This window comes from Sturnus vulgaris, chromosome 2 (genome assembly GCF_052056855.1).
Source record: "Sturnus vulgaris isolate bStuVul1 chromosome 2, bStuVul1.hap1, whole genome shotgun sequence".
Classification (NCBI taxonomy): Eukaryota; Metazoa; Chordata; class Aves; order Passeriformes; family Sturnidae; genus Sturnus; species Sturnus vulgaris.
The window spans coordinates 104,882,014-104,905,753 of NC_142244.1; the positions used below are offsets into that span (position 1 = coordinate 104,882,014).

A 23,740-nucleotide genomic window follows, 5' to 3' on the forward strand; every position below is an offset into this window, starting at 1 on the left:
CCACTTGTTTTCATCTTCCACCTAAGAAACAGCTTTAATATCCAGCACCAGAAACAACATCTTTTGATAGCTAAATTAGTTTCCCTAACTTCAGGGCAAGATTTCAAATTGTCATTTCTGAATATCTTGCATACTTTCTAGACATTAGCAAGAAGTCCATGAAGTTTCTGAGGAACCCACAGTTGTGCTTGCAACTCATCAATGATATCCACTCTAGAGTCTGGCTTTATATACATAAAACAAATGACTATTCAGTGTACTATCATTAGAACTTGGATCTAGATGCCACCATTATTCAGGATGAGCAGTGCTCTGCTTCATTTGTCCTACTGCTAAATATACACAAAAAGTACATTATTAGACAGACTCAAACTATTTATTGGTATTATTTTCAATCTGTATTGCTGTAGCAGCTATAATTTCCAGCTGAGTTCTAGGGAAGTTGTTTTTTGATAATGTACCATAACAGAAAAGCAGTATCTTCTGTAAGCTTGCTAATCCAGGAGGTGTGTGTGTCCAAACTCATCTGCTGAAGCTGTCCATCCATATCCATGGCTGCTCAGAAAATAGATATCTAAGCATATATGTAGTTTTATACGTCTGAGTTCAGACTTACAGTTCAATTTTAAACTTATTCCTGTTCTTTTTATTTTTCTTTCAATATTGAATTTTATTGTGTACTTACTTTTACATTTACTACCTAATAAATGCCTTCCTAACAAGAACATATATTTAGGTGTATTTTTAAATATAGTAATTTTAAATGCACTATATGGATCAGAGTAATTCTACAACATGAGTTAAGACATAATGCTGTAATTCAATGTCTCTGCAAGAGACTATCCCATGTGCTTTATGTAAAAGGCCTGACTCACACAAGTGTGATAGCAAGATGAAGGCCACTAAACTGGAAGATGAAAACAGCCAAAAGACATTGGTTAAGGCATTTTGGCTGAAACACTTCAGTTTTAGAAGGTCAGCATAAAAAGTCATTCAGCTCTCCTTCTTACCCTAGAAAGAGAGAACAATAATAAAATCAGGCAGCAATAAATTTAGAGCAAATTAAAAAAAAATACTTTCATGTAGCACATGTCCTGACTATAGAATTCATTGCTGTAATAGGTCACCAAGTTAAATACCATGGATGGATAATTTTATCATTACTCCTGAGCCAAGTCCTCCCTACCATAGCCAAGCCAACAATCTTCAGTGAAACTGAAACAAGATCTAAGTAAAACAGAGGGATTTACCCCAGTATTTATGATATGGCTATGCTTTGTGAGAAGAACAATAAACGTAATTTGATTCGATGCTCAGCACTTCATCTGTTTACTGAAGTGGAAGAGTGAATTCCCTTTTACCACTCCGTAATTTGATGAAACCTCCATAAAGGGGCTTTAAAAGTATTAGATACTGACCATGAGGACAGTCCTGGGCCACAGATGGTTTACTGAAAAATTTGCTGCAGCTACAAATTATGCTGGCATGCTATAGGAATCCCAGGGCACGCCTAATTATGAACTATAGGACTACATACATAGGTACTGAGAACCTACTACCCCTGTCTTCACCTACAAAGAACTTTTCAGCCTAATGAGAATTACACGATGATGTTATAAATTACATGCCAGGCTTCAGTCTGATCTTGCATATTTATACTTTTAAACCTTTCAAACTACTGGTTTCTAATTAAAATTATGACATGCCCTTTCAACAACAATAACTCAGTACATAAGAATCCTGCATACCTTTCAAACCTTTCACAAGGAAAAAAAGTCAGCCTTAGTTTGCAAGTGAGTTTATTGTTTCTGTGGCTTTAAGCAACACAACCTCTTTAGAAGCAGACGGCCTCATCAGTGTGCTGGCAGGAATGTGACACAGGAGACACGAGTCTAGAGCTAAATTCGAGGAAAATTACAGTGTGTAAGCCCCAGTTTTCAGTAAAAAGAAGATTCTTCTCAAAGATAAATACGTACAACCTCTAAAGTGAGAGCCACTTTAAACTGGTAGGGAAATTCTTCTTGGGTCTCCAGGGAGAGGTGTTACCAACCCTGTGGGTGTTATTGTCCCTCATCGCTGCTACTTCAGCAGCATGCATCGAAGTGGGAAAGCTTCTGGCACTGCCCATACAGCACAAAGGAATTGATTCCTTTGCTATAACCGCTTCAGGACTGAGAGAATCCTCTTTTTTCCTCACATACAGATATTAAATGTCAGTATCAGCAGCTGGCATTCATCAGCCAACACTGTCAGAGGGAACATCTCGATGGTCATTGCCTCAGCCTTGGCAGGAGGAGCAGGGTGAATGCAAAGGCAGGCAAAGCCATACACTGGCCAGCTTACCAGCAGGAAAATAACCTTTAGCACCATCCTGTGCCTGGAGCTCCGGAGGGAAATGCCACCTACTCAGAGCAGAAGCTCCTAGGAAGGAAAAGGATGTCACAGCCATCCTAGGAGGAATCGTTCTACGCTTGGGAGGGGTTTCTACCAAAAGACACTGTGCCACAGGGCCCATGGGAATTGCCTTTTTGGGGTAACTTCCAGGATGATGTAGCCTGGGGAGACAGAATGAGGAGAAAATTAACAGCTCCAGCAAGGATGACCCGCTGCAGGGATGGCGGATTTTCACACCTGCAGCCTCCATACGACCGTGGTGCAACCCGCAGGACAGGGAGGGCAGACGGGCGCCCGCGGTGCTCTCCGTGCTGCGGTCGGCGGGGTCCTACCCCCGTTCTGCTGGTTGGGTTCGCTCCAGTCTGCCCCACTACCGCACCCTCGGCGTGGGGCGGGCAATCAACAAGGTCCTCTCCTCTCCCTGCCCTGCCCGGGCCGCCCGCACACCGAGGGCAAAAGCCGCCACCCCATCGGTGCTGCTGGCACCGCTCCCTCGGGGCGCCCGGCGACACCGACCATCACTGCCGTTTTACAGCCGGGCTTCACTCTCGCAAAAAAAAAAAAAAAAAAAAAAAAAGGAAAAAAAAAAATTACTTCTCCCACCCACGCAGCGATGCTTAATTCAGGGAAAATAAAACCCAACAAACCCACACCCCGAGCGCCAGCTCGGTGCCGCTGGCTGCGCTCCCCCGCAGGCTCCCCCGCTGCCCGGCCCGCCGGGAGCAGGTGCTCGGCGCTGCCGCCGCCCCAGACCCCCCTCCCGCCGGCGGCGGCACCTTGCGAGTCATCCCGGCTCCCCCCTCCCCGGGCGGCCGTCGGGTGTCGCTTCCCATTTCACTTGGAGATATTTTCGGGTGGCAGGAGCCGCCTCGTCATTTCCGCCAGGAGAAAAAGACACCGGCGCGGCAGCCGCGACCGCGGAGAGCCGCGGGAGCCGCCGGGCACCAGAGCGGGCAGAGCCGAGCCCGTGTCCCGCTCACCGCCGCCCAGGACCGACCTCTCGGCGGGGCCGGGAGCCGCCGCCGGTGCCCGCGGATTCGCGGGGGCGGGAGGCGTCGGAGCGTGCCGCCCCCTCCTCCTTCCTCCTCCCCCTCCCTGCCGAGCCGGCAACATGAACTGAAATCCCCAGAGAGCCACAGAGGCGGCGAGCGAGCGAGCGGAGCGGAGGCAAGCAGGGATATAGCGGCTCTCTCCTCCCGCCGCCGGGATTCCGGGCAGCGCGGTCCCTCGGCCCCGCACAGCCGAGCCCCGAGCCCGGAGAGCGGCGGCCGCCCGAGCCCCGCGCCCCCATGGCCCTCATCATGGAGCCCGTCAGTAAGTGGTCACCGAGCCAGGTCGTCGACTGGATGAAAGGTGAGGAGCGGTGCCGGGGCTGCGCAGCGCCCTCTCCCATCACCCCCCACCCCCGCCCCGCAGGTGCGGGGAGCTCCGCGGCTTCCCCCGCGCCGGGATCCCGCCTCCCGGCAGCGCCGGCTGCCCCCACGCTTTGGCTGGGGTCGGGAAGAGAGGCGGGAGGCCGTCGGGACCGCGTCGCTGGGGCCGGGGGCCGCGCTACCCCCCTGCCCCGGGCTTAGAGCGGGGGCGGCGGCTGGCGATCCCCGGCTGCCCGTAGAGCCGGGGAGAGCGCCGGGGGTGGAGGCGAGGCTGTTCCCGCGGGAGCCGGGGGTGCTCCCGAGCGGCGACCGCGGCGTGGCGATGGAGCCGCCCCCAGCACGGAGGGACGCGGGGAGCGTCCGGCTGCTTGCGGCGGGTGCGGCGGGAAACGCTCGCGAGTGAAAGTTCATCCGAACGTGTTCAGCCGAACGTGCGGCGCTCGCCCGTGCTGGGGGACGGGGGGACACGGCCGCCACCTCACCCGCTCGGAGGGGGCCAGGGGCGCTCGGCGGGGCCGGGGCTCGGTCCGCGCCCTCGGGGGTGCCGGGGCTGTCCCCGCTCCCGGAGCCGCCGTGCCGGGCCAGGGCCTCCTCCGGCCGGGCCGGGGGCTCCGCGCGTCGGGCGGGCGCCGACCCCTTCCCCGGGGGCTTCTCTTCCAGATCCGTGCTTGAAGGGAGCACGAACAGTGGGCTCTGGGCTGAGTGTGCTTGCTCCGCTACTTCGCTTCTCCCGCTCCCTCTCACCTGTCCTCTCCTCGAATAAACTCCGATGGGAATAAAATTTGGAGCTTTTGGAAACGCTTTTCTTTTATTCTGTGTGCATGCCATTCTGACATGGCTTTAGTGCTGTAATGTGAAGGGGTATTTAGTTGGGTGGTTTTTGGTGTATGTGTGGTTTTTCTCCGTTGTTACCTTTAAGTTAGTCTGCAGCTGTGTTTTGAATAAATCACCATCGAGTCTTATATATCTTTTTATAAAGATAGAATGACCGGATGGGTACAAGTTTTGAACAACTGCTACATTGTGGGAGTTCTTTAGAACATGCTGTGTGCTACCAATGTGACAGTTTCATCATCCTTAAAATTTCAGGCATATAGCATATGTTTTCAGTTATTCAATCCTGGCATTTTTAGCTGGTGAGTTATAATTGTATTTAGTTACATACATAGTTTTGCAGTTTCGGAAGCATTCTCGCTCTACAGAAATTAAAAAGAATGATGTCATATTTCATATCTTGAGAAATTAGTAAATATTAATAAAAAGCTTGAAGGAGCTACAGATGATCAGTATTAAGAGCAAACCATTTTCAACTTCAATTACAGCAATTTAGCTTCCAACATTTTTAATTTAAGATAAAAGGATTGTGTAGGACTTTTTTCTAATCAGTTGTCTGAGATACCCTCCCCATAATTTGGGGAATGCATAAAAATAATGAATTTGCAGATAATGCATTTTTAAAACATCTAAAAATGTAAGACATCAAATACTCTTCATAAATGACAGGTGAAGTGCATTGCATACTCTGCTTTTGTATTATATTATTATGAAGTCAGTAATTTGAAAAGAACAGGCTAAATGGTAGCATTAGAAATTGTGCTTCTGGATAAGGGTTTGTAGTTAGAAACCTGTGACTAACACTCAGAGCTGTAGATCTTTTAGAAATAATAATGTAAACTTTACCAAAAAAGAAAAAAGCAGTTATTGCAGTCATGCCCACTTTCTGGAATACGAAACCTGCTTTTTAGTGTTTACCCTGGGTGTTTTTTTTTGCCTGAATGTTTGATTGTTTCTCTGGAGGACTTCCATTTTTACGGAGTGAATGCATATATGTTGCTTCAATGCTTCCATTTCTTCATTTTGTATTCTGTGTAGCACGTGAACCTTGACTTAGGTGGTGCAAGGAGATGAAGCACCTGCCTGTGACTAGCACTCTTGGAGGAAAACCACCTAGGTGGCCTCCAGTTTCCAAAGTTGAGCCTGGAAACGAGTATGACCAGTAGCTGGGGGCAGGTTTGCTCCTGCCTGATGGGTCACACCTTGTTGATTTTGGAGAAAGGATGGAAGTGGATAAGGGCAAGCAGTCTTTGCTGCAAGAACTTTGTTTTCCTTACTTATAACGTGTGGTGTTGCAAACATTGGTATTGAAATCCATATGGAAAAATACTCTTCTAATGCATTAAGTGCATTGTTTCCAGCAAATTCTGTTTCTGAAAGTTGCCAAAGTAGCTTGTTTGTCTTTTAAGGCAGTTTGATGAGTAAAACATGAATGTGTCTGTCATGAGAAGTTTGGGAGGAGCTCAGTTGTGGTCTTTGAGTTAGCGACAGTCAAATCTGCCTTGCATAAATGACATTAAACTTCAAGATATGAGAATATTTTGCTGGCTTACTGGGGGTTATTTTACAGAATTATAAATGTTGAACTTGGTTTTAACCTCTTCCTTGAATTAAGTGCCCTGCTATGTCATATGCCTCCTCAGAGCAGCTCTGTAAAGACAATTCTTCCAAATAGATTTTGATGTTCAAAGCAACATCTTTCCTGAAAAAGGAAAATCCTACTGTTCAACATCGCTTACAGTTATCTGGAAGTAAGGGGAAATGAAACACGTTAGATTTTATTGCTCTCAGTGTTTTTGTGATGGTCTTGTTGGTATGACCTGAGCACTTGCAGTAAAAGGCCTCATCTGGAATTCCTTATTTAGGGAAAAAGAGCCATTACCTCAGTGGCATTTTGCTCAGAGTAGTGATAAAGCATTGGGCCTGAAATTATAAGATAGGAGAAATGAACATGGGGAAGATATTTCTACTCAGAGGGGTTAGATGAAAGTACCAAGCTCTGGGCTGGATGCTGCTAAAGGAAACAGGCTCAAGAATGAATAAATGGAGTTTCTCCAGTATCTTGTCTTTTTTTTATTCCTTGACATACATATTGTCTGTGGATTTGTGTAATGGCCTAATGCTGCTGCGGAGTGACAGAGTTATGCCTGCAATTGGTTATACAAATAAGTAACTATCTACATTTTGACTGTGACAATGTTTACAATAAGAAGTTGTGGACCAAAGTACCAGTTAAGACTTTGCAAATGAAAGGGACAAAGTGAGGAGGGCCTGTGTCAGCACAGGAATTTTCTAGGGTTTAAAGTGAATGCAGAAGAGTAACTGTCACAGAGCTGGAAAAAGCATAGAAGGATTAGCTCATCTCTCCCACGGGATGGCATATTGTACATGGAGGATAAAATGAGTATTTGAATTGATTCAAACTATGTATTACTGTGCTTTTCATATATTTAGCACTAATTTTAAAGGTCCTGTATGGATCAGTGAGATGAAACCTCCTCTGCCTCCCCTCTGGAGGACACGTGTGGATTCTGCTGCCGTGTCTCAAGACGTTGACACGTTCCAGTGTCGTCGAACTTCATGGCCTTCACTCACTCAGGAGGGGAACATGCCAGATGTATTTTAGATTTCTGAGGCTCTGAGAACACTTAAAGACACTCGGTTACTTACCAAACATTAGGATGTTTTTAACTGAGTCTTCTAATCTAACTTATTTAGTCTGAGGTTATTGATGATTACTGTATTTTGATAAGGGCTTACTGCTTTTAACAATATTCTTAATTTGAATTCAATACCAATCCCTCAATGGCAGAATCTGTTCCAAAAAGGCAGTCCACCTGAAAAAAATCAATATTACTTTTTCTAACAGTAAATATTTATTAAATATTTATATTTTGCTTGCTGAATGACAGCTCATAGGGCTTATACGAAGCTCGTACAGCTTAAACTGTTGTAACAATAGTTGTACTCAAGAAGCTGACATCTAAGGCATGGGGTTACCTTTAAAGGCTTCTAATGCTAAAGAGTAAGGGCTTTTTACCCCTATAAAGTCCACTCTACCAGGGTTTAGAAGGACTGGGGGCAGAGAAGCAGAAATGTGAATGTGTTAGCAAAGTGAAAGCAGAGTGCAGAAGTTCCCCATCTGTACGACTGAATATTGCATGGGTTTGAGAACAGTTTCTGTCGGCTCTTTGTGTGCTGAAGTTCATACCCATTTGCAGTGGCATGTGTGTTTGCAGAGTCATCATGGGCTGCCAACAACTGTGCTCCACTTGGTGCAGCAGGAATTACGTGTTATCAAGAAAATGCAACAGTTTGTGGGAATGCTCTGACACAAAATACTCCAATACTTAATGATGATTTCAAAGAGTATTGCCATGGGGACCCCCCTACTGCTGTTCGTGTGCAAGCAGAGCCCTGGCTCTGCTATGGCAGCACCCAGGTTCTGGTGCAGTTCCTGAGCCATTAGTGAGCAGCAGGGAAGCTCATCAGTGAAGTCACAGATTGTCTCGCAGCACTAAGATCTAGCAAATCAGTTCAGGCCTTAAAAAAAGGGTGAATCCCGTGTTCAGGGTCACTATCAGACTGATTTTTTTTGGCTATTTTTTGGCTTTCTCTAAAGACTGACGTGGACTGAGTTTAGGGGGGAGCTTTTTCTGGAGTGTAGGATGGTCTACAGTGCTCCAAAGGCATGTGAGCACCTACTTCATGGTAAAGAGGAGGTGTGCTTCCAAATCTATGAGCCTTATTTAGGGCTTTCAATTTTCTACATAATTTTTAGTTTTTCTTCTAGTGGTGTATTAAGTTAAGAGTTCTTTCTTATGCTACTTGCCTCCACATTGATTTTTGCAGGGCCCTTAAAAATTGTGGCTATTAGAAATAATATGGAAAAGGCTGAGCTGTCTCAGGAAGAAAAAAAAGCTGGATGACAGTACGCAAAACGCTTGGATTCTGAAACTTCAGTTCCTTGTCAAGTGTGTGTAGGTGACTGATGAGTGTCAGAATAGTCATCAACTTAATAGTCATTGCTAAGTGCCATATGTGGAATAGATCAGGCGTTTTACAATTTGTCAGCATTAACCACTATTTTCTTTCTCCAAGGTAAAGCAAACTGAAATTTTACAGTATCAGAGGGTACATGTAGTACTCCATTAGCTTTGAAGTGATGTGGTTAAATGGATTTATGACTTTTACTGTAATGCCCAGTAAAAAAAGCTGTAGAAAAATATGAAATAATGCCATAGCTGGAGTTTAATTTTGATGAACACACAACCTCCTTAATTTATATATAGTTCCTCTGTAAGAAAGTAACAAGAATTTTAGTCCAACAAAGACTTTTTGGAGAGGGGAGTTTACAAAGGCAGGTAGTCAAGAGTCAAACTGCACTATTCCAAACTTTAGTTTTAAGGACTTCAGTTTTAAAACTGTACTGAAAGCAGTGCTGGAAGATCTCTCTAGGTTGTTTATTTTTCCTGTGGATCCCTCACTTTTTGCTTGCCCTTCTGACATTAGGAGTTTTAGCAGTATCAATGGCCGCCACATCAGTCACAGTGATGCGTTTTAGAGCATCTTTGTGATTAGAAAACCTCTCCTGCCATTGTTTATCAGCAGAAAATGAAACTGCAATTGCAACTGGGATGTGTCAAAGCCTAACAGCCGGGTGTTGCCATAGCAAAGGGGATGTTACATAAGCAGCCACTCTGCAAATAATTCATGCAGCCAAATTTTAAGCATAACATCAGAATTCATTTCTAAATTTATGATGTTTTTAGGAGGGAGTTTTCCTAGATGAGGTAATCTCAGTCGCTCCTGAAATTGATGTGCTTAGTTGTGAAGTTTTTAGCACTGCCCATTTAACACCTTTATTTTGTTTGAACATATTGTTCTATTTCTGAAACATCTGTTAGTTTAAATATGGCCTCACAATATGTTTTCTCGAGTGTTTTTTTGCAACAGTTCGGTAAAGCTCTGTATTTTGATCTTATTCAAATTTATTTGCACAATGCAGTATTAAACCAAGAAGTTTACAAATGCCTTTTCTGGTTAATGGGTGTCAAGAATTTTGCAAGGCAGCAATATAAACCAGATAGCTTTTCAGATGAGAGGGTTGAAATGTATATAAAGATATATTTTTAGAATCTTTGCAAGTAGTTGTCTTTAAGCATTCCAACAATAACAACCCAGGCAGTTTTATCTTCTAAACCCCAAATTGACAAATGGTCTAGCCTTTCTCTCTGATCTGCAGAAGTGTAGATAACCATTTAATCTCAGTTAAGTTGCTGTAGCTTTTGATTGTGCTGTATTTCCCAGAGTCAAGTAGTAATATTTGTTACCATTTTCCAGAGGAATTAGGAGAAGCTGTTTCCTGAGAAATTTCTCCTTGTATAGGCTTGTATTCAAAGGTATGCAACAAGGAGAAAGAGCTAATTCTTTAAGGCTACCTTTTTGTGTAACTGCTTTTTTTTCCCAAGAAGTTATAATATCCTTATTTAATAATAACTGCACTGAGAATCACCTGTAGCAAGCACTTACCTTCTTCAGGATAACAAGTTCAGATTTTTTGATCCAAAGCAGAACTGTGTTTTCACATTTACTTCTTTAAATTATTTACTTAATGAATACTTTAAACCTTCAGTTTAGAAGCTGAATGGTTACCAAGACAAGTGCTGAAGAATAAGAGTTCCCAAACACCTTGTTAAAAAATCCTGTCTGGAAACACTGTGTTGGGAAATTCTGAAAGACCACATTTTCTTCATTGATCTTTTCCAGCTTTTCAAATGCATTTGGTTTCTATAAAAAGATGAAGTAAGGAGATGGAGGTGAGTTATATTTTTTCAGAAGAAAAATTTTGGGAGCCCAGTGTTAGGATCATATTGTAAGAAATCTACGAACCTGCTCAGAGCACTATTTATTTCTTGTTACGAGACAGACCTAGCAGGGTAGTTTAAAATAGCTATCCAAGAGTAAGCATCTGCTGCTCCTCATGATGTTCCTTTCTTGCAGCTGAAGGATGAGGGACTATAAGACACAGATCCATGGGTCTGGGGCAGCCAAGATCTGGAATGCTTAATGCACATCCACTTGTATACACATTTTTGTCCTCCCTGTCTGTCGGGTTCAGCAGATATCTGGGATACCAAATAAATTTTTCCTTGAGGTTTTCAATGCAGGCATTTTTCTTATGCAAAGGGAGTCCAGCACTGTCTATAGCAAGTCATTTTACAATACTGGAGGCTTAAAAATCTACCCTATTTTGTGCTACTTATCTGCCAGATAATATTATCTTGAAGAAAATAGCTGTGGATATAATCTTGTTGGATGTTTGGCATTTCCAGCTTATCCTTTAAGTAGAAATTTAGGGCATTTGGTACCTCAGATGAAGTGGCTAGAGCAGTAATTTCAAAGTGTTTGGCCTTACATGATTAACATCTGCTACAGTACCATATGGTGGGAATTTCCAAGTAAACAATTAATATTGGAGTGCACCAGAGTAAGCCTTAATTAAACTGTATTCAGCTGAAGTGTATTATTTTAATGTGGTCAGATGTGAAGTGCTGTACTTTTGTATTGATACCTTTTTTCTGTTGTGTGAAGAAGAGGGAAAAATGTTGATGAGAGTTATTTGAGCATTTAAATTTAAGGTTCAAGTAGCTTTTAAAATAAATGGTTTAGGATTTGCATCAGCCTCAAGCGGGACAGGGTCTGTATTTGGTGATGTTGAGCTGTGCTTTGTGAATGCTGTGGTGACTCCTCTGCTGGGATTTTGCTGGTGTGAAGTGTGGGTGGTCAGAGGTGTCCAGTGGAGCTCCTGAGCCATTTGCACAGGGCAGATACTGCTGATGGGGCCATGCCTGTGCCCCTTGGTCTAGTAGCACTGGTGGAATGAGACCTCCCTGTGTGAGCTGGCCAGAATAGTCTAGAGGAGTGTTGGGGTGGCAGCTAAGGTTGTCCATGAGCGTGGGTAATGCTGGGACCTCTCCTTGGCCTCTTGTATTTGGAAGGATGAGCATACCCATGTATAGAGCTGAGCAGTTGGCAGGCTCACCTCTAAAGGACTCTTTCCTCCCACAGGGAATGATTGTCAGCTGTAAAGAGGTTGATAACATTTCTGGTTTTGTTAAAGTGTAGAATTTATTTTTAGTTTGGTCAGATCCACCAGTTTCCAGTAGCTATAGCTATAAATGACCTATTTTTAAATAGGTATTTCCCCCCTGTTTTCTCCTTCTTCTTTCTCTCCTGATAATCTTCACATCAATAAGAAGGTGAAGAAACTCTTCCTCTGCATATTGAGGCCAGGTAAATATAGGTGGGATGTGCCAGTGTTGTCTGAGTAATTCACTAGATGGCATTCTTCCCTCTGAGTCAACACTGAAACCCTTGATGGGAATGACAAGAGAACTTAGTCATTTTAGTGAGATGCCAACCTGAAATCTTGGTCAGGTGTGGTTGCTGAAGACTTGCTTCACAGTAGTGGGAGAGTTAGCTGCAGGACGCTAATTAAATTCCATGTTAATAATTAAAATCTTTGCAACTGGATTCCCCTCATTCATATCCATTACTGACATGCACCTGCCTTACTTTCTTTAATTGCTTTGTAGTTTTGTTGGTTACTTTTGTCTAGTTGATAGTTTGATTTGCAAGGTGCAGTGCTGTTCTTGTCCTTGTTTTGTTTCAGATTTTTCTGTTTGAAGCAAAATCGGTAGCAGGATCTGTTGAACGCAAAGCAGAAGTTACTCTCTAAAAAAACCAGCTTAGGTTGTGTACACTCAACAGTTGTGAACCTGCCCTTGTCCTGCTTTGTGTATAACTTTTAAACGGCAAAAAAAGTTATAATTTTCTTCTTGCTTAGTTTGAATGAAGTGTGACTAGAGACTTTTTTGTGAGATATCTAAAAAGTACCTTCTTGAGCATTCAGCATTGGCTGACTTCTGGCTATCTTGTTTATTGTTGCTTTATCATCATGGATAGAATCATGTGCCCTTTGTCTCCATTTTTCTTCACAGATCAAGAATGGCTCTTTTTGGTAGACTTTATTTTATTAGAGCGAATATGAAAAGAAACCAAACCAAATACATTAGTGTATTTTTATTTTGGTAGTCCACTTCTACTTGTTTCCAAAATTTTCTGTAAATGCAGGATGGCAAAATGGTCCTTACTGCTTTTCAGGAGGTGTTAATTATTTCAAATGTTGCAGTCTTCAAATATTTTCAAATAAAAGTATATGCTAGTTTGACCTAGAATGTGGAGGCTTAATGTTTCTTAAATTTTTTTTAATGCTTTTTGATGTAATGTTGAGTATTGTGCCCCACAAGTCCTCTTGAAAATACCAAAGTCTGTAATTTCACTGTTGGGTACTGGACTTCAAAAGCAGAAGTAGTTTTGGTTACTTCAGTCATTGTTTCATTGTATGTTTTAAATTGTCTGGATCTTAGCTGTTTAATGCAGTCTGGGGTCAAGAGCCTATTTCTGGAGTCTTGATAACTGAGTCCAAGAGTAAAGTGTACTATGAATAATTTGTCATGCTCTGCATGTGGATTTGACAGAGATTCAGCCTGGAAGTATATACATTGCACATAAAAAAATTCCATGTAAGTGTCAATCTGAACATTTGAACGACATAGGACAGATTATCATTAGAAAAATAAGACAGGTCTATGACAGGACTCCTCGAGAGCAAGTAAACTCATTTTTGAAAAGGACTGGATAGCTCATAGCCTTCAAAGGACTGTTTAATTATGAGTGCTTTAGCAAACTTCATTACTGAGAGAGCATTTGAATGACTAATGAGTTATGGTGAAGCTGCTGTTTGCAACTATAGAAAGTATAATAATGTATATGTAATCATGGAGCTTCTGTATTTCCTATGATTACCATATTTTTTTTTGGTTTGATAGGAATTCTTTGGATATGTTTTTTGTTATTGTTGTGGGGTTTTTTTTCATAAATTGGTTTTAGTGTTCCTGATAACTACTTTGGCTTGAATAAGACAGCTGAGGAGTAGTGGCAGTGAAGAAGTGGTAGCCATCTCCCAGAATCATAGAATTGTTGGGGTTGGAATAATGGAGATAATCCTGTCCAACCCCCCTGCCAAGGCAGGGTCACCTGGAGCAGGTGACACGGAAATGTGTCCCAGCTGGGTTTTGGATGTCTCCAGAGAGGAAGACTCCACAACCCTTCCTGGACAGCTGTTCCGGGGCTCTGCCACCCTCAATGTGAAGAAGTTTTTCCTCATGTTAAGGTGGAACTTCCTGTTTTAGTTTATGGGCATTGCTTCTTGCCCTGTTGCTGGGCACCACTGAAAACAATCTGACACCATTTTCTTGGTCCCCATCTCCTTTATGGAAATGTCACTATTTGAAAATGGTCTCGACAGTTTACCAGTCCGAGGTCTTGGTAAAAACCAAAGCAAGACAAAAATCACTTTCTGTGAAAATCCCATACACTGGGTAGTATTTGCTAGATGAACAAAAGATTAAATCTGTTGCAGAGATCTACAGTTAGTTTCTTTTCAGTTACTAAAATTCTACAAAGTTAGTTTACAAGGAGCTCACCAATATTTTGGTTGATCTGTCTTGGACAGTAAACCCCCTTTCCTGTTATTTACTTGGGCATTCTCTAGTTTCTCTGTTGCATCTTCCCTGTTGTTGCTCAGCTCTCTGTAAGATGTCCTGAGCTATCCAATTACAAACTGCTAATGAGCTATGAATGAGTAAACCTGAACCGTCTGGGCAGTTAATGCCTGCCTCAGTTACCGGGCTGTGAGGTTTTTGGGTATTCCTTGCCTTCCAAAGTGGGGTGCAGTGATGTCTGTGGGTGGCTGCCTGGGCATCCAACTGCTGTGACTGAGACAAAGGCTTGAGCCTGCAGGATGGCATGTCCTGAATGTTTTTCACCTCTGCACATCTGAGCAAATTCCTCTTTAGAGGAATGAATGCTCCATGTAATAGAATAACTGAAAATAGAACTTCAATATGTGACAGGTCCTTTCAAAAACCCCCAAATTAATTGAAGTTTGTTTTCTAGTTCAAGAGAAGGTAAAGCTGAATACAAACTTTGCTGCACAGTCTGTTATTAAAAAAAATCTTTAAAAGACCTTTGCTTTACAAAATGTTTGTTTTTCGGTTGACAGTATATTGTAGTCTGTAGTGGGAATGGTGGCATTTTAGATTCAAAGGGAAAATGAATGTCTTATGAATCTTCATCTTTTCATGTACAAAGTCAGGCAGGATTAGATAAGACCTAGAAATTGTAATATTGTCATTTCAGTAGATTTTCTCTTGTTTGTATTCAGTAACGTGATGCAGGTGATTGACTTGTATTTATCCTAAGAATTAAAATTACAAAACCTATGCCTTTACCCTCTTGTTTGGTGCTCTCAAATACTATGAGGAGTTTCCTGCAGAATACTGTTGTGATAAATCTTACTAAATCAAACTTCAGGAATTGCAATGAGTCCTCTGAAGGCAAAGATTGATGAGTGTTGGGATTTAGTCTCAATCAATGGTAAAATGGTTTATAAAACTGCCAGTCTATCTAACTTTCTTTTGATAGTCTTTGAAAGTGTTATAGCAGGTCACAAACTTGTAACTCAAAGTTTTTGAGTTCAAATGATCTTAGTAATGTCAAATGTTAGGACTGTACTCACTAGAGGGAAAGTGGCTTCTACGTTGCAGTAATTCAGAAATGGGCAAATACATTGAAGTAGATTTTTGGTGGTGTGATTTTGGTATTTAAATCTCGAGAATTAATTATTAAAATTTGTTTGTTTGCTCTTGTTTGTTGGGTTGTGGGTTTTTTTGGTTTTTTTTTTATGCTCACAAATGTTTTAGGATTTTTTTGTCACTGTTAATCATTTATTAAAATAGTAAATAGTTTATTGGTGAAATTATGCCGTGAGTGTTGAGAAGAATAAATCCTTGTGGCTTCTGTAAAAGAACACACCCTTCTTGAGTGGAATCAAGCATGCTAAGAACAATTGGCTTGAACTTTTGATGAGTTCTTAAATGTACTTCTTTTAAAGTTATTATCATATGACAGATGGGGAGTAAGCTAGCTAGGAATTCAGAGAGGTCAGATACGGTCAGGTATAAAGAATTGTCTGCCTGATTGTTTTTTTGGGGATTTTTTTACCCTTTTTTCCCCCCTTCCTTTAATGACTTTTTGCTGTGACATATGTGACTTAATATTTGAGTTTGCTCTGTGCACTCTAATCCAATTGCTTTGTTTAGTCAAATGAATGTTTTTTCTTTTGTTCTGAATTTTAGCTATTGGTTTTTGCATTAAATGTGCATATTTAATTAGGATATGTTATTAAAGATTAGATTCTCACAATGGGATGTGTGCCAGCTCATGAAATGAAGTCATGCTTGTCAGGAGATAGTAAATAATAAGCTTAGGAAGGTTTAAAAGATGTGTCTTGCAAAACATTAGCCCCTGTAATGAGTGCAAAGTGGCAACAGCACATAAATATCAATTGTTTTTCTCCAGTGGATCTGTTTGCATATGAGTTTTCTTAATTTGAATTAAATTTTCTTTTACCAGTTTAATGAAACAAGCAACAAGGGTTGTTTGTCTTTTCAGAAACCAGTTTCCCATCCCAGAACAATGGCTTGTTTTGAATTGAAGGGGAACAATCCAGCATTCATGCAATATCTTGTAATCTCTGCTCACAAAACCACTTTTAAGAAATAAGAAGCTGCTGTCCAGTGAGTCTCTATTTAGCTGCATGGATGTGTCTTGGTTCCCAGCTTTGCTTCCAGGACTCAGTATTTTGTTCTTTATTTTACCCAGGATCTTTTAATAATTGTAGGTGCAAGGGCTGGGAGCTTAAGGTTCCCTGTGCTCTTAAATGCCTTGAGCATCCTGGCTGGTGTGCCCAGGGTGGCATTGGCAACAACAACAGCATCTGGAGGCAGGGATGTATCTGTCTCCATCCTAATTTGATCAGACAAAACTGCCTGCAATCATGCCCTGTGATTTTTAAATTCAGGCATCTAATAATTTCTGTCTTGAAGTGCCCGAGTCTCTTTCCTTGGGCCTGGGCACACCAAGTCTTCTGCTAATAATATGTGCAGTGGGCTTTCTGCTGATGTTTTTGATGTTGCCCCCAGTGCTTTTGGGAAAAGGAGCAGCTGGCACAGCCCTCCTTTGGGGTGCACCTCCAGCCTGAAGCAAGGGGGAAAATGGGAACTTTACGTTGGAATGCAATTGTATGATGTGAAAAGCAAGAGTCCCTTAAGTGGAGAAAAAAGGTCTACTATGCATACACACATACTCTTAGTCACTTATTTTTTTTCATTATAAAATAATGTATACCTAGTATGCTGTGGGTACCATGCTACCATTTTTGACCAACGCACAAAACATTGGTACTCAATACTGGAGGACTTAGAATATCCTAGAGTTAATTTTGCATGAAACTCTTATCCCAAGTGTTTGAGCAAAATTGCAGAAAATGGTTCTTTTCACTGCTGATTTTTTTTTCTCTGTGCTGCTGGACCCCCTTTATTGCTGGCATTTCTGGGGACTTACCAGTACTGCAGTAGCAGGAGAAGGGGCTGCTCATCACCTGCTGCTTGGCTGATTCTACTCTGGCTCCTCCTCGTCACAGGGGAGGGAGAAGGTTCAGTGTCTTATGTCACCTTCAGTTTCGGTGCACTGAAGCATTTCTAACTGACTGTCTGCTTTTTTTTAATGAAAGAAATTTGTCTTGTAACAGCTTTATAAGCCCAGCTAATTAAAACCACTGTTATATTACTTGCCATGTATCCCGTTTATTAGGTAGAAATTGTTTGCACTTTGACAGATTCATTTCTTGTTGATATTAGTTTTGTAGAATTAGAAATAATAAGGCATTTTAAATGCTGGCAAATACAAAGTTTTGTTAGTCATTAACACAGAAAACCTCTTCAGTCTTGTTTAGCTTTATAAGATACAGTTAGTTCTGCCTGTGTGAATGCCTCTGCCTTATGTGGAGACGAAGTTGAGTGACCTTTAGCTTGATACATGAAACTTGGGAATGTTTTGTAAAGAAAGAAATGGTAACAATGCCATAATCCTTTTCTAGCAACCTTTTTAAAAGGAAAAATGCTCTTTTCTTAGTGAAGAGACTGGATTGTCTGTGATTTCTTAGGCACTCTGTGATGGCTGATGCCTTTCAAATTATTTGAGGCCTTGTGTGTTTGTTCAGTGGTATCCTCATTGCAGAGCTTTCATTTCTTCCACACAAATCTGTGCCTGCACAGGTGGGACTCGAGGACTGCTGTGCTGCCTGTCACTCCTGATTTGAGACTGGAGGTCTGAGGAGTTTCCTCCACCTGAGCCACCTCCTAAACAATCCATACTTTTCCTCCTACCTTTGACCAAAAGCTATGGGGTGGATTGAGGATTAGCAACCTCATTACTTCTCTCCCTGCTTTCAAGCAGTCCCTTGAAAAAGTTTTTCGTGGTCATGATGATGCAGATTCTGTGGCACACTGAAAAATAAAAAAGCCATTGTTAGTGACATAAAATTTCACAAATGAGGTTTCTATTCAGTTTATTCTTGACTGAACAAGTTGGATTCTTTTTGTACTGGAGTCTTAAAAATGAAAACCAACCACCCCCACCTGCCCAAAAGTAAGGGATGGGGAGGACTTAAGTAAGCACTTCTCTTCATCCCTGAATAAAGAGGATGTTGCAGCCTGAATGGTACCAGCCAAGGTGAAATAAGTAATTGTGTAGGTTATTTGGAGGAAGAGGTCTGGTCACCCAGTGGTAATTGCTCATACTTCTGGCTGAGCAGTAGAAGCCATCATATTTTGCCATGTAGTTCACCATTATTCTGACCGAATATAGGAGGGAAGAGAATTTGTAATTCATAACCCAGTATGTTGGAAGAGGCCTGGTGCCATAAACCAACTGAATGGGTGCCTCTTGTCTTGGGCTCTGTAAAACGTAGGCCCTGTATAACTTAGTTTGTCGTATGTAAAAAGAGAGAGGCGATGTATGAACAGATAGAAAAAAAGGTACTGCAAATTTTTTGTTTTATATGGATTATCTGATTATTTTAAGCAATAGGAATCCCTTCAGTATAAAATTCCTGCCTGGCATAACTTATGGGTCTGGTTTGATCTTGCACAGCACATATTACTGTTACTTTGATAAGCGAGACACTGGAGAAGACATTTGTGTTGATGGAAAGTAAAAAATATACCACCAAAACCTAGTTCAGAGGTTCCTTGAAGCTTTATGAGAAATATCAGAGCTGTGACAAAATACTGGTACATGATGTTGCAGTGGCTGTGGGCTGAGTCTGCATCCTGTTTATTCCAAGGGCAGGTGGGGCTTCTGTACACACTGCCCAGTAAGTCACCAATTGTGACTTACTGTAATAGGACTTCAAGGAATTTTAAAGGTGCTCTAAAGAGAAGTAAGTGTACCAGATAATTTGGTGAGTCTTTACAGTATGTCCATGTGTTAAAAGAAGCTCAGAATATCAGCTGAGGTCCTCAAGAGTACTCACTATTAATAACGATATTAAATGCTGACATTGTGGTGAGCTCTAGCTGTTATTTGCTCCAGTATTTGAGATGTTTTTTTAAAGGAATGTTTTAGTGGGTATTTATGGACTTCCTCTAGGAAAATTTGAAATGACATTATCTTATAGTTTGCGACTAAACTGTTTCTGTTTCTGAGTTTGCATAAAATAAGTTATTATATTAAGATATCAAGACTAGTAGGAAAAGCATCATGACATAGAAATCACAGAAAACTGAAAGTAACCAATTCAACATGCCTTGTATAAAGGATACACCAATTTTCTTGTTTTATTTCCTAATGGTAAAATATGATGACAAATGCTTGTGGCATTTACCATAGGCCAAAAGTGGATTTCAGGGAAGAGCAGGTGGAGAGGCTTTCATACCCTTGGTAGAGGGGCTGAAAGAAAGTCCTTCTAGGTGTCTCTTTGGCATTACTGGTGTGGGCACTGAGCTGCTGATGTGGGAGCAGGGTGAGGCTAGCAGGGTCACTGCTGGAGGTGGCTCTGGTGCTGAGCCACCAGTGGGCCAGGGGAGCTTCTCTTGCCATTATCCTGAGCCTCCCTACAGCATTCCTGGGTTATTGATGTGCTCACCAGGAGGAAATCGCTGGGCATGTGAGACAGGCCTGCATGCAAAGAAAGGGAGCAATAAAGTCTCACGGTTAACAGAGAATTTTTTCAGGGTGGTTCATCTGTAGAAGGCAGGGGGAGGGTGGTGGTGGTAATATTGTGTTTTTATTAGAGTTAGTTCTGGAATTGGTGACTACCCTTGGACTGTGCAGTGCAGGGGGAAGTGAGAGCATTCCCAGCAGGCAGGTGTGAGCCGGGACATCTGCTAAGACAGGTGGAATAGAGTCCTAAAGGAGCCACTCTGTGTCACCAGTGCTTCAGCCACCAGGTCTGCAATGTTCTGATTCTGACTCAAGCCCAGCAAAGGAGTCAATTTTATTCATTGCTCCACTGTGTAGTGAGAAGCTCTGTAACAACTGACAGTTCTGTTATGTTTTGAACACTCATTAGCACTTCAGATTAGCTATTAAAGAACATGAAACGTTTAATCACCATGTCTTTTCTTGTTAGCAGTAGTCACTAGTGGAATGCTTTAAAAAACATTGTAATTAAGTGAAAAAATTGTACTTTAGCAATTTTACTTGGGATGCAGCAATTTCAGTCATTGAGATTACTGCCCTGAGGAAACTACATTTTCTTCTCCCTTAAATAATGTTTTTAAACTCTTGAAATAGTAGCATAATACTTCTACATGTCATGTAGAGCTGAGAAGATTCCCTTTTACTTCTTCTATATGTTTGGACATTTCTAGTGTGTGGTGCAAAGGTGGAACTTTCAGTCATGATTGAAACTGCTGATTTCTCATCTTCCAAAGCCTGCTATTTAATGAAATATAAGTGTGATACAGCAGTTTTCTGTAGCAGTGATGCATTCATTGAATTGCTTTTCTGTTCCCTAGTATTAGTTAGCTCTTAAAGAAGCTATTTGGAATAGACTTCTGACTAAGTTTAAAAAGGAGCTCTCTTAATTATAGATTAAAGGAAAATTTATAAGCCTCAGAAATCCTCAAAATACTGAAGCAGTCTTTTATAATGTTTTCAACTTGATATTCAAAAGATTCCAGTAAAATAAAACAGCTAGTTCTTTCAGGGGTCCATAATTATAGGACCCGTTTCTTAAATTGAGATCTTTTCTTTGCACAGAATCAGCATTTAATCAAAATAACTTTCATATAACCACTTGTGTTCTAGAAGTACAGTATATGTAAAAGATATAAAAAAAAGCATTAATAGTATGTTCTAGGGAACTCTGAAGGGAATGCCTTGGAAAATACCAGTGAAACTTTGCTAATCAACCCCTGTCCTTCCCTTTGCTCTTCGAAATATCCAAACCTGTCCCAAGCTGTGTCAGGAGATGTCTTCACAATGAATTCATGCTGCTGTGATGACTTCTGCCAGCTGTGCTTTTTAGGAGCATGCAGCCAGCTCTGTACCTAGCGATGCGTGCAAGGCATCCCATCCCATGCCATCCCATCCCATGGGCAGGGGAGGAGGCAGCTGAAACAAAAGCTGAAATGCTGAGTGAAAGGGAGGACATGGGGGGAGTGGGTGGCTGTTCAGCATGGGGGAGCTCTGAGCAGAGATCATGTGGGGTTTGGGTAGAGACAGGGCATGGTCACACTGAAATCTGCCCCAGATGGAGCAGATGCAGTGAGGGGCTCAAGGTATCCAAACTGCAAGGCAGGGACAGGGGAGGAAGATGGGTTTGTACAGGGAATTTGGGGATGGGAGAGACATGGGTGTTCTGCTTGCACTGATGACTTGGGACTGGGCTAAGACTTTCTGTTTTCTCTTACCTCAGCCACCCATGGAGAAAGAGTGAGTGGACTGCAGCAGTCAAAAGTCTTGGGAAGAACTGAGATGCAGGAAAAATAGACATTTTTTCCTGTAAATGATAAATGGTAAAGTTTTCTGTGACACCTGACCATAAAAAATAACCCCTTGTTATGTTTTTCCTGCATGCCAGTGAGATATATTTTTCTGTTGGCATTTAGAGGATGCTGAGTCACGAGGACTTAGTGTACAGAAGAAAATCATCTCTTTCTCTCTAGAGCTTAGCTTCCCTCATACAGAGATAGGAAAAATAATGTCTTTGCAGGTCTGGCTGAAGTGCAGCCTTGCTAAGAAGTGGGGATGGTAAAATTAGAGAGTAAGATCAAACAAGAAAGGGTCAGTTATTACTAGAACTAAAAATACTTTTGTGGGCTTGACAATACAGAAAACATTTCTTTACAAAAGGGAAGTAGGATTGTATATACTGCAGAGCTTGTAGATTCCTAAAAATACATTTCTGCTTGGCAAAGCATCTGAAGGTGTCAGAAACCATAACATACTACACGCACCTCACAAGAAGACATCTGGGACCCTGATTCTTGAGATTGCAGTGCAGCTTTGGGCTGGAGAGCTTTTTCCTGTAGACAGGATGGTAGGATTTGAGATTCTCTGAAGAGATGAGATGAAATCCTTGAAATTTGATTGTCAGCTGCTAATGTTCAAAACACTTGCATTTTTTTTTTCTAGCACATTCTATATGTATTCTATTCTAATGCATTCTGTTTTTCCATTCTATAACATGGAAAATTCTTGAAGACCAAATTCATAGAAAGTTTGAATTTAATTATTTTGCCAGTATTAAAACTAAAATGAAGGAAAAAGTCAGTAGGTCTTGTGGTTGTATAAAGATGTATCAGATTTTGTAATATATTCTATAATTTAACACTGTTTAGTAAAGTGTGTTTAATAGGAAAGCTTTTTAAAAATCTCTCCAAATGCTGATGCTTTTGAGATTTTCACAATATTCTAAGGTAATGACATTATTTTCTGAGAGAGATTGTAAAGGATATACTTAGTCTGATACATATATTCCTTTAGAAACATAAATTAAATTATTAGGACACGAGTAGCTCCACAACTTTCTGTTAGAACTAAAGCTTCATTACCTAAGAAGATGTGCAAGCTCACACTTACATAAAATGTTAGTGTAACCTGCTTTAATTTCAGTAGGGGTATTCACTGTCTTGAAGTTAAAATCATGGATGGTCTCAGAAATGAGGCCCATATTTGAGAACTACAGTGTAGCAGTGGTATGTATACCTTAAAAAGCTTATTCTGGGGATTTTCTGATTTTGACTTTTAATACTGCATTTGTGCTAGCATCTACTATTCAATTTGTATGTAGCTGTTCCTTAGTTACTTTATTGGGAGTGGTACATTTTTGGGTTGCCAGTAGCTGTGAAAATAATGTCATAATGAATAGTCCTGTAAAACTACTTTTGTACTGGCAAGGACCTCTGTTTTATCAGGGATGAAAAGTTTACTTTCTGGGAAGCTAAAAAAAGCGTTTGTTGTTTTTTATGCCTGTACCCTCATAAACTTCCTCCAGTAGTTCTCATCCAAGGCATTTTAAAAACATTGCTTTCTCCTTGCTTTTGTTTAATTGCTTTTGTGTTTTTTAAAGTGTTTAGGCATTCACGGAGTGTTTCTTTTCCTCAAGATGGGAATAGACTTTGAGAGGATTTAGAAAGTGCAATTGCTACCAGCTGTCTTAGACATGCATTTAAGCTTGCTAATTTACGTGGTAAAATTCTTTCAAAACTCAACAATTTTAGGATCTAATGATTTAGTTGGGCTGTGAAAACCTCTAATCCTCTGTGCCCAAACTAGCCTTCCTTATCCTGTGCACAGAAAGAAGAGGAGAGACGTTTTGGGATGGAATTCAATAGCATCAGGCCAAACACTGAAAGATTGTTTGCACAGCTGTGCCTAAGCGGTGACCAAACTGTTAAACAACCTAGTGGGGAGAAAATGAATAGAAACTCCTGTTGGCCAGAGGAATGAGTTTCCTGGACAGTGCTCAGGACGTTATGAAGTCATTGCACATGCTGGGTCAAGGCTTTTACCCATATTTTCCCCTTGTGCTTGGGAATACTTCATGCTTCGCTTTTTCATAATAATATAATTGGCTTAAAGCATCTGAACAAAATCCTGCACTGACTGACGAATGATGCACTATAGTGTACTTACCTTTAGCTTCAATTAGGGAACCTTTC

The 23,740-nt window shown here is 41.4% G+C and overlaps 1 protein-coding gene and 1 long non-coding RNA gene across 8 annotated transcripts in view; one reads left to right on the forward strand and one right to left on the reverse strand.

Moving 5' to 3' along the window:
• Positions 1-375: 375 nt before the first annotated feature.
• Positions 376-3,329, reverse strand: LOC148224943 (uncharacterized). Its single transcript, XR_015801778.1, has 2 exons — positions 3,171-3,329; positions 376-2,555 (listed from the first exon to the last, which is right to left on the reverse strand). It is a non-coding gene; the product is annotated as an uncharacterized LOC148224943 (long non-coding RNA).
• The window catches only part of CNKSR2 (connector enhancer of kinase suppressor of Ras 2), a 206,390-nt gene continuing 185,966 nt past the window's right edge, over positions 3,317-23,740 (forward strand). For all 7 annotated transcript variants that reach the window (XM_014879721.2, XM_088160266.1, XM_088160265.1 and 4 more), the window contains exon 1: positions 3,317-3,747. In XM_014879721.2, coding sequence (XP_014735207.1) covers positions 3,684-3,747 — 64 coding nt within the window. In that variant the 5' untranslated portion in view covers positions 3,317-3,683. The remainder of the gene's footprint in view (positions 3,748-23,740) is intronic.